General features: G+C 33.5%; 1 protein-coding gene across 1 annotated transcript in view; it reads right to left on the reverse strand.

The window, feature by feature from the left end:
- Nucleotides 1-2,654: 2,654 nt before the first annotated feature.
- Nucleotides 2,655-11,899, reverse strand: part of LOC128214492 (integrin beta-like protein C) — a 32,533-nt gene continuing 23,288 nt past the window's right edge. The window contains exons 11-15 of the mRNA XM_052920987.1: nt 4,885-4,998; nt 4,314-4,427; nt 4,050-4,163; nt 3,670-3,830; nt 2,655-3,297 (exon numbers count right to left, since the gene is read on the reverse strand). Coding sequence (XP_052776947.1) covers nt 2,857-3,297; nt 3,670-3,830; nt 4,050-4,163; nt 4,314-4,427; nt 4,885-4,998 — 944 coding nt within the window. The 3' untranslated portion in view covers nt 2,655-2,856. The remainder of the gene's footprint in view (nt 3,298-3,669; nt 3,831-4,049; nt 4,164-4,313; nt 4,428-4,884; nt 4,999-11,899) is intronic.

Consider the following 11,899-nt stretch of genomic DNA (forward strand, 5'->3'; position numbering starts at 1 on the left):
ATGAATTCAATGAAAACTGACTGTCTTTTACCTCTGTGTGTTTGAGTATTACTAAACTTGATCTCCAATACAAGTATAACGAATCAACGGCAAAAAAACACGATTTAAAAACACCAGAAATGTTTTATGATATCAAGAGTTGCAACATAATTTTATATTATGTATTGTTCTTTCGTTTTTCTTACTTTTTATATCAAACCAAACATCATTTTAATTATATTTTTTTGTAAACCTGACCGTATCAATATGGTAATCGCAGAAAATTATTATGCGCCAAAACATTTTTTCCCCATTTATTATACATCAAGTATTTTTTAGTTCTCGTATCTCAAAAAACTTAAAGATATGCATAAGGTTGCGCTCTCGGAAACCTTTCGAAACATTGACAGTTCAGAGGCGATATTACCAAACTCACAGAAAGCCCAATCATTCTCGTTGATATTACCGCAGCACTCACCAAACATTCAAACAATTCATTGTTTATGACCTTTGTTCGAGGGCTTAAATAATAATGCAATCAAAACACTCAACGAAAGACACCAAATGTTAAAGGCAACACACACACGCACGCACGCACGCACGCACGCACGCACGCACACACACAGTGTCAGTGTTACCATATTTAGAATTTTTTATTTTTACCCTTTCAACCACGACATGCGGTATGTCAACTGTTTTTACATTGTCATATCAAGCAGAGAAATCAAATTAATACAGTGAATGATTTTTTTTTCATTATTTTGAATTTATTCCCTAAGAATCCTTATAAGAAGCGATGAGCTCCAGCCCAGTATTTTAAGGAAACCTGAAGAAAGTAGATTTAGGAACATCAATATTTCGTTATTTTATTTTAAATAGGTTGTATCAACATCAACAAAAATCAACAAAAACATAAACAAGAACAACACAATTAAAAATATTCGATAAAAAAAATATTTTGCGTATGAGATTCACTGGCTATTTTAGTTAAATGATACAGTTTTTTGTACGAAAAAATAGAATCCTTTATTCTAATTCTGTCAGAACTTATAACGTTAATCGTATTAGTAAAGGAGAAGCTCACTGCGCTTTCCTTACTCCTGCCTTATTAATACTTTTGTCCTTAATATATTCTAACCAGTACGTAAAAGTAAATAATGGATGAAAATATAAATATGGGCAAAATGATATACAAAATAAATGGTCTTTTATAAGAAATGATGAGCTCAAGCCCGGTATCATAAGGAAACCGGAAGAAAGTAGAGCTAGGAACATCAATTTTTCCTTATGTTATTTTAAAAGTTTGTATAAAGACTTGAAAAAAATCGTCTACTTAGACTTTATTTCAATAAAAACATAACCAAGAACAACAAAAGTAAATTCGATAAAAAATATTTTGCGTATGAGATTCACTGGCTGTTTTAGTTAAATGATTCAGTTTTCTGTACGAAAATAATAGTATCATTTTTTTCTAATTCTGTCAGAACTTATAACGTTACTCGTATAAGTAAAGGAGAAGCTGGCTCATTGCGCTCTCCTTACTCCTGCCTTATTAATACTTTTGTTCTTAATACATTCTAACCAGTACGTAAAAGTAAATAATTGATGAAAATATAAATATGGGCAAAATGATATACAAAATAAATACAAACATTCCGTGCAGAAGATGGTAAGATACCTTGTTAATGACCCTGTATAGATGCAAAATGTTAATACCTAACATTCACTCAACGAAAGACACACAGTTGCAAACGTGTTAATGAGGAAGGGTTGAACGCCTCACATAAACTAAAATTTATTATACAACTCTGAGGGTCAAATTAAATTATAAGGACCGGCCAATCGAAGGTGTATATGAGCGTGCGTAGGCCGATGTCCATTCGCCTTCTGGGGCTGACTGACCGGTCCTTATAATACCATATGGCCCGAATTGTTGTGTTATATTTCTTATATTATACCGAACACTTTCTTTTACCATTTCGAATTTTTAATACGCTTTTGATGTTTCCTTGAACATAGCTTATTATGTTACTTCCGAATTGTTTTCGCCTTTGTTAAATTGTTATATTTTCGCGAGGTCCGGACCGGCCAAAAATATGATACTAACCGCTGATCTCAAAAAAGGTGGATTTATTAAACTACATTGATATACGGACCGTCAAACTATATACACACAAGGAAGGGACGCATTTATGTATGGTTTATTATCAAACAAAGCAATCATGTTAATCACCCATACGGCAATATTATGTCAACTACGCATAAAAGCTCAATAGCAAAGGCGGCTGGCATTGACATAGTCAACCCGAGAGCACAATGTCACCCGAGGCGTTAGCCTACACTATCAGTGTCAGACATGCTGCCATTTGATATGTATTTTATTAAACCGAACAAAATAAAGTACACAAAAAAAATTAAAATGTGTTTTATTCATTTAATTACACAGCTTTATTAAGGTAAACAAAATATAACATAAAAAATAACTATATCTAGAACAAAAATTCACTGTGCTGACAGTTCCTATCGTCTGAGAGTTCATGTACACATTGTGAAGTCACTGCTGTATGTGTAAAAGGGCGGCAATTGTGTCGTGATTTAGGTAAAATATTGGAGGAGTTATTTGCCGTTATATGGCATTCAAAATATCCCTAAGGTCACATGACCTGACTGTGAATTTTCGCTTGATCAAGTGCCAAAAAGATTGAAAATGTATCTGATAGTCAAAATATCTGTTTTTTGGATAGACTTCAGAAAAGGGTATTCAACCTTAAACGTATTCAAACATTTATCAAAATTAATTATGTGAGAGTATATACAACGAAACACCAATCGACGAACATAGTAAATCGAATATTACAAAAGCATGACAGTGTTAACTCAATATTTCTTAAAGTCCTTCCTATACCACAGTGGGGCGGGCGCATTGTTGTATTTAACTTCGCAAGCCCAACAGTGATGTTTGCGTTTATTAGGTGCGTCCAGTTTTTCTAGAGGAGATACTTTCACTTCTTTATTTTTCTCCAAGTGTGTATCACACACTTCATTTTCTTTTTCTACTTTTTCTTCTTCTAGTGTTTCAGGTAAGACATCTTTTTCTTCGTGATCCCATTCTTGCGATATTCGGTTATGAAAACAAGGTAGGGATTTGTTGAAAACGCAGTAAAACAGAAAATACAAAATCATCGATGACAGGATTCCAAGCAGGACGGCAAGAATTCCAAATCCAGAGTGTTTGTTAAGAGTGTACATGTAGCAGTACTCCTGGCGACCCGAACCTAGTACACAATCACAGTCGGAGTAGTGAAGGTACTCGTCAGTCTGAAAGTCAAAAAAGTTAATTTTGCTTTAAGAGGCAGGGATATTGAACACTGATGGAATCCTTACACTCTGTTTAAATGACAAGCACCTTCAAAATCAATGCATTTTATTTAAAATCCATAAATTGAGCGTTTCCAAATCGTGAAAATATAAAAAATATTATACAATATGTCTAACCATGACTAGATATTAACATATATTTTCTAACGACTATCATCTACCATGCTGTTTTAATTGCCCAGGTAGAATGATCATACTCGTGAAGTGAAGTTATTATATTTGCTACGCAGACAGGTGAAACCAATGCCATCATTACAATCGAATCCAAAACTCTGAGTTTCAATAATTCCTAGAAATAGCTGTAATACCAACCATTCCATTTTTTTCACCCTTGAAAAACGTTTCGTTCTCAAGCCTATAGCCACATTGTCTGCCAACCCAGCCATTTTGACAGTCGCAGAAGTATCCTCTTGACTCGTTAAACAGGCAGATCCCGTCGTTTTTACACGGCATGGATTCGCATGTGTCAACACCTGGTTTATATTTGTGAAAATATTCGTATGTAAATATAATCAAAAATCCACAAGTTTAAAAATAATTAAATGATGAAATATATTATTAATACGTATTTAGATAATGTTAAGAGTTTCTATTGGGCATAATGCTTTCTTGAAATGTGGTCACTGGTACAAAATATCCATTATACTTAAGCGAAATCATTTGAAGCAAAGTCAGTTTGTTACACACTGTACCTGTTTGGCAAATCTTGCCAGTAAACCATGGTTTGCACAGACAAACGGAAGATCCAACAAGATCAACACATGTCCCGCCATTATAGCAAGGCTGGGCCGTACATTCATTTATATCTGCCAAAAATATAACAAAACAACATTTAATTGTGCTAAAAATGTTAAACGTTGCATTAATGTGATTATGAATAAATAAAAAGTTTTCTTTTTATATATACAAACACCTTCTAACAATAGTAATCTCCATGGTTTAACTAGTTTACTTACCTATTCCACAGTCAAGGTCAGTGTATCCAACAGGGCATCCACAGAAGAACTCGTTAACTAGGTCAAAGCAGGTCCCATTGTGTTTGCATGGGATGCTAGCACACTCGTTAATGTCTGAAAATGCAAGGTAGGTACATTTATAGATAATAATAAAGTCTAGATATCGGAGTACTAAAAATGGTCATCACACAGTTCAACGCATACATGTACTCTGTTGCACCTTAAATCTATTTCATAATGGATATAAACACAGCGATGAAATTCCATCTTTATTTTGCACAGCGCCAATCTATCAATAATACTTCCTGCAACACCAGTAACCAGCTAATCGCACGACGCTGTTGGGTTTAAAAAAATCATGCTAAAAAGAGCACGCCCACATATAAATGCTATTGACTGAGTCACGTGTATGCAGCAAAGAGAACGTTGCCATTAGCATACTTAGGAACATCGTTCTACACAGAGAGAGCTAAACTATTTCAAGGTATGAAGGTTTTAAAAAATATTGAAATATTGATATATATACACGTTGTTTCGATAGTTAGGTATATGTCATAAATTTTCAATCTACCTATCCCACAGTCAAAGCCGGTGTATCCATCCAGACATAGACAGAAGAACGCGTTAACTAGATCAAAGCAGGTACCGTTGTGTTGGCATGGGCTGCTAGCACACTCGTCAATATCTGGCGATTAAAAAAGGTTCATTCAATGATTTATACTATTGTATATACATGTATCAAACACTAGGGATAAATGACGTCTTGACTAAGCCATAACATAATAAAAGGTTATAGGTCGATAATTTTCAAGCCGGCTAGGATCTCCTTTGTTTTTATATATAGGATTTAAATTCCATTTGTCTAACCTTGACGAACAATTCCCTTGTCTAAAATTTAATTGAATAGTATATATCTTTAAACGTTTGATATACTCATTTGACCAATTCCACAGTCTTTATTATAGATCAATGTTTTTACATGGGTTTCAATCTTTTCAACAGTCATTTTTGAATTGATTTCTTCATTAATTTCATTATTCATCTAGTGTAGGCAACGTTTGTCAACATTTTAACGAATCCATTACGTTTTATTTTTCCATAGTTTTAGTTTGTCTCCCTTGCCTTAATCGTTATGTTTATCATTCTCTTTTTTAAAAGTGTACCTAAAACTAACCGGAGTGTGTGCATCAGAAAGCATTGGGCAAAATTCCGTCACATTACGATAACACATAAAATAATCAACAATACTAACTCTACTACAGGTAGGTTTTCCTAATATATCGCCATTTGTACGGCCATTCAATATATACATATAAAAAACAATAGAAACTTTTAAGCCTATAATTAATGCTTGATTTGACACTATTACTTCTTTTAATGTGAACATTTTTCGATTGTTCAAATATAACAGCATCCGGATTAAGTTTGCAAATCCGGAATTTTTGCAAACTTATTTTTTTTATTTTTCACCCAATGTTTTTTATTTTTGTATTTTTAAAATGTGTTAGGTAATACTAATAAGAGATATTTTTTGTTTCCTGAAATTTAATTTAGAAATATGTTTTTTTGGCATTTAAAGTCAACTTTTCCAATGGGAGTCCCATTGGAAAATGGCCTTCCCATTGGAAAATGGTTTTTTCCAATTGGAAAATCAGCCCAACATTTTTTGTTGGAAAATTCTCCCACATCTTCAAAAAAAGAATTAGTGATTAATAACAATCATTATCATTAATGGTTAAAATGTTATCTAGAAAAAGTGCGTTTATAGTACTTTTTATCATTTTTTGTAAAAAAAAATCCCCTCGACCAATTTTTCCAATTGGATATTTCCCACAATTCAATATGGGAAAAGTCAGGAAATTGGTAAACTCCAATTGGAACATTGTTCCATTGGAATCTTCCAATTGGTAACATTGGCAATGGGCGTAATCCAATTGGAGGTTCTGGCAATAAATTTTAATGGGAAAATATTTCAACTTTCCTAAATCTCTTAAAAGAATACCTATTTATTTATTTAGGAATATATTTGAAGTTTTGTTTTATTGTTTACCTGTGTCCTGACATTGTATCCATCCAATTCCAAGCTAATACTTCTGTGCCGATATATTAGCGATAAGATTTAAGCATCTTTTAATGAATTTGAATGCAATAAATCATATCAAAAATTACCTGAAGTATTCTTATTCAACCAGTGACACAAATTCCATTTTTTAAATATCTTTACACTAGTTTCATCTCCTCAGACGCCATTTTTAATCGATTAAGTTGTGGTTACAAACGACTAAGAACTTATTCATTTTGGGACCAAAGCTATTCTCAGTTTTACGCTTGAAAATGTTATTTCGGTTGTCAGTACCTTTACACAAAAAATGTACCATTTTATTGATTTTTAATGAAGATGTAATTAATTGATGGAAATCCATATGAAATGTTTTACCTAAGATAATAGTTTATTTCATACACACTGTTCTGCAGGGAAGCAGGACCTTTCAACCCCAAGAGGCTTTTCAACTCTTCTAAAAAAGAACACTTTTCAATTTTCAACCCATAGACTTTTAAACCCCTATTTCAAAGACTTTTCAACCCCTACCTGTTTGGACTTTTAAACTCCTATATCAAAGACTTTTCAACCCCTAGTTGAATTATTTTAATAACCATATTAAAGACTTTTTAACTCCTAAACCAAAGACTTTCCAACCCCTATTATTTGGTTTTGAGCTGGTCCAAGCTAAACACCATTAAAAATGCTGGAAGGCATTTTAGAATGTTAACATGCATCATGTGCCCATGAAATGCCTTCTTCAAACAGTAATACTAGTATATGTTTTAGAAAAAAATATCGAACTGTACAAAAATATAAGGCTGGTGAATTTTGCATTACAAAATAAACGCTATTGGTAATTAATGCCATGGTGTCACTTTACTACATACCCGGTAGTAGTATATAAGCCAGTCATCCTACAAGATAGCAGTGAAGCAAAAATACACATATGATGATTACTTGTAAATCATCTTGTATATGTGGAAAAAATTGAACTTGTTATCTAGCTGATTGTAAAAACACTTTGTCATTCTTAAAGGGACTCGTACCTCATTGGCACCAAATTATCATTTTCCAGGTAATGTGTCTGAAATAATTAGTTAACTCTTTGATACTGAAATTGCAGAACAAAATACAATGAAAGTATGAAAATAAAGTCTTGTTTTAATCAGGGGTGAACCTACGCTTGTTACGTCAAGGACAAATAAATAGCATAACCACTCAGCAAAAGGGACTCATACATAATTTATGAATATTTTGATCATGCATACCTTGGAAGCAACATCTTTTATTTCGTATTTAAAACAAATCTGCTAAAGAACCACATTTTACAAACTACGAGCTATAACTTATAGAATAAACTCATACCTGGTTGAGCATTTTTGAGGTAGAAATGAGGCACCCAAAATGCCAACAAGTACATATGCAAGCATAACTATTGAAGCAATGGTTAACATCGTCGCTTAAGTATATCCCTCACGCATCAAAATTAATTTTGCAATTGCACTAGTGGCCAGAAGGAGGGGGGGGGGGGTGACCCCCCCCCCCCCCAACCACAACGTACCGATGTCGTCCAAGTTAACTTTTCGTTTCGAGGTAGGGGATACAGGGTAATCCAGAAGAACTGGAAAAAACAGGACAACCTTTTAGGTTGTGAAATTGCGTAAATTTGTTTAATTATTTTTTGTTTAGTGACACTGTTATTCAAAATCAATACATACACATATATAACAAACATCAATTGTGACTGATAAACCTTTAACTACATACTAAATAATGCATTGATTGAAAATATTTATTACTGATAACAAGATTGTAACCGTGTTTTTAATAGCAGAAAGCGCAAAAAATATTAAATGATTGGCAAATGCTAAAAGATGTATTGTGGTCTACTATAGTCTCATAAGGTAGAAATACCGTGTGTAATGCTCATTTCTTTCAAATTTAACTCGATATCCTTTATAAGAACCATTGTTTTCGACATTTATTCATCCTTTTAGGAATATTGAAACAATATTATTAATTGTGGTAAACCTTATCTGGGAGTACTTAAGAGTGCATCTTTATTACTCGAGTGAATGTACGTTCAAACCGGTTTAACACAAACATGTCACAGTAATCAATACCATCTGCGTTAAGATGTCGGGGATGTGTTAGACGAATGATTTTGTTTTATGGAGCTTTGAAGAGCGATGAATGGCACTAAAGTGGTGCCAAATTGATATCTCAAACACCCATTGGTAAGTCATTTATCTTTTCAATTTATTTTTTTGTCTTGATTTTTTAATATATAAACAGTCAAGAAGTAGGACATCTCGTAAAGAACGTTCACTTGAAACAGGCCTCTTCTTATCCACACTTCGACAGAGAGTGGGGATACTCTGCCTAAATAGCCGTCAACGAGTATTTTAAGAAATATCAAAATAATAAAAAATGGTGTCCCAGTGGTTGCACCAGTCAATTGTAGCCTTGCCCCCCCCCCCCCCCCCCCATAGTCCACCTAAATGACCGTCAATGAGTCTTTTGACGATTTTTAGACTATGGCAGTTACAGGGATACAAATGAAATGTCAAAATAATAAAAAAGTATCCCTAATCGCTCATTATTGTAGCTTCCCCCCCCCCCAGTCTAAAATTATAGACGTGTAATACATTCTTCCAATCCTTACTGGTTGACGGTACATTTCCGAACAGGGCACAAATCCCGAACACCGGCTAAAACACGCGTTTGTTTACCGTGATCGATTATTCGATGATCTAGATCAATACAGAGGCTTGCCTTGGTCACACTTGCGAAGTTTCATCTTGTTTTGTTAAGTATTTTTCTAAAAAATGCCATTCAATGTTTATACGCTTAAAGATCAAAATGTAGCACATGGGGGAATGACATCAGAGGGCGCACGCACATCTTTAGGTTTTGCAGTTAAGATATTTATAAATAGAAATCACAGTTTACATTTGAAGCAAATGTTTTGAAAAAACCTCGGAAACAATAAATCACTTTGCAGCTAAGTGTTTATTTAATATAGCATACTTTTTAATTATAATTGTATGACCATGTATTTTCGCTTTTCAAGTGTTCGGTATTTGTGCCCTCCATAGCGTAATTTGAAGGGTGATTTACTGTCCATAAAATAAACGATTTTCGACATAATATTGACAAGATCGTGAATCTGTACTTTGACAGCTGTTTTCACATGAACCAAAGATGTTTCATACGAAAGTTTAACTTACTACAACATAAACTCTCCAAGATAATTGTAAAAAACATCAGAAAGTGTTCGGATTTGTGACCTTAGCCAGTAACGTCTTAGCAGGTTTGTGCAAAAACCGGGGGTGTTTTGAAAAATATTGAAATTGTATTAAGTGAAGTATTTTATGGTTTATATTGATCATAAAGGTTTTTATTCATATTTTACCATGTAAGTGAAAAGTTATTTTGCATTAAAACACATTATTTACCTTTCCAATAAAACGAAAGTTGACTGACACAGACAACAATTATGCCAAGCAGAACAACTCGACCCAATCGTAATAAATCGGCCACCACTGACAAGCTTCTAGATAGACCTCGTAAATACAATCGTAACAACTCAGCCATGGCCGAAATGTTCTGATTGTTTAAAAATTGTGCCCTGAAGCCTTGCAGGTGCCCTTCATGTATATATTGCTATGTTTTGACAGCAAGAAATAAAAAAAAACACGTCAAACTCATAATTATTTGTAGGATATGACATTTTTATGTATGGAACTGATATAAAATAACATAATCTGGTAATATTTCTTGTTTTATGATATTTTTGAGATGTTAAATGCTTTAACCCGGAATCCCGATCGGAATAACTACCAACTTTTGATACTAAACAATTTGTACGTGAAGGATTTGCCATATCAAAAAACGTAAAAAAATCTGTAAACATACAATTCTTTGGTCTACTAAGATTTAGATGGGTTGGCTGGACCGAAAGTAAAAGTCCCGGCTATTCCCCGAACCTTGAGGGGGGGCATGGTTACAATTGACTGGTGCATTATTGTAGCAAGGGGGGATAGAGATGGCGCATTTCCCACTAAAATTGTGTAAGAATTTACTTATTTGATAATTTAATATAGTTGACTAAAGAGTATTAAACTAGTTCAAAATGAGCTATTTCAGACAAAGTCTCTGCTATCCCCCGCACCTAAAACAAGGAAAGCTGTTTTATTTTTTGTTAGGCATATGTAATAACAGCATTGAGGAACAACGTTTAAGTAATATCTTTACTAAGCTTTTAAGGTTTTTTAAACTGCATGTATATTTAAAGGTAGAATACCCCTTATGGGCATCATTTCAAACTATGATCAGCTTGATAATTTCTTATTATTATGTGTATCATTTCCTGGTTTTAAAATTTAGAAGAATTTTACTGTCAAATCAACAAATATAATCAAACTGTACTTAAATAGTAATTAAAATTTTAACACAATGTTTTGACAGCATAAAAAATGGGTCCTTGTGAATGTCATTTTACAGCGATATCAACAAGTTCAAAAAATACTCATGACCTGTTCCTTATCAATATGAAATATCTTTAACCTTTTTGGAACATTATGCAAAAAAAAACCAGTATGTTTTACCTTCGGTATAAGAAAATAACTATTTTTTAATAAAACTACTGTTGAAAAATGTAAGCTAATGAAATGGAAAATAAAAAGACGCTTCTGGGTTGCTTTGAAGTTGAACTGCTCACATGAACCCACAAAAGATGTGTAGGTATGTGCTTAACAATAAAGGATAAAGCATTAAAATGAAGCATTTCAAGTGGAGGTTTTCATTAGGGTAGTGCTACCTTAAACACACACTTTACAATTATTGTTTCTCTTTTTTAATCTATTTTCTTTAACCAATGGACTATACAAACAGTAGGGTCAGTCCCAGTATACAGGACAATTATTCAATAAAATGTTTATCCTTTTGATATCATAATTGTTAAAAAAAATATCAAAATGTAAAGAAAAAATAACAGAGACCGGGTTCAAACTGTGGTCGCCAAAATTGCAGTCCAGTGTTGTATCCACTGCTACGAAAGTTTACACTTGTCTATTTAATTTAATATATACCTAGCTTGGTAACATTAAGTGATAACATCGATAATTTAATGGAAAAAAAAAATGTGAAAAATCAATTAATTGTAAACTATGTGGTACTTCAGTTAGTTAGTTTCAATGCATTGTTCACATTGATACCAAGTTCATGTCAGTTTTCGGCAATTTTCTCTTCTTTCGCTATTTCATCATACGGTGTATAGCCCCTGAATAAAGTTTCACTCTGTTTCATTGAGGAATTATTTCTTAAAAATCCTTTCTTTGTTCTAATCTGCTAAAAGGTCAAAATGTCATAGTCATGTGAGCATCTTTGAGGCCTCTCAGTTATTATAACCAATGCACCAGTCAATTGTAACCACGCCCCCCCCCCCCCCGGTCCGGGGGATACCGGGAATAGTCGGGGAAATGGGCCGTGTTTATACTTTCTATGTGGCCACACAGGGCCGGGTGACCGCGGTGGTTTT

This window comes from Mya arenaria, chromosome 13 (genome assembly GCF_026914265.1).
Source record: "Mya arenaria isolate MELC-2E11 chromosome 13, ASM2691426v1".
Taxonomy (NCBI): domain Eukaryota; kingdom Metazoa; phylum Mollusca; class Bivalvia; order Myida; family Myidae; genus Mya; species Mya arenaria.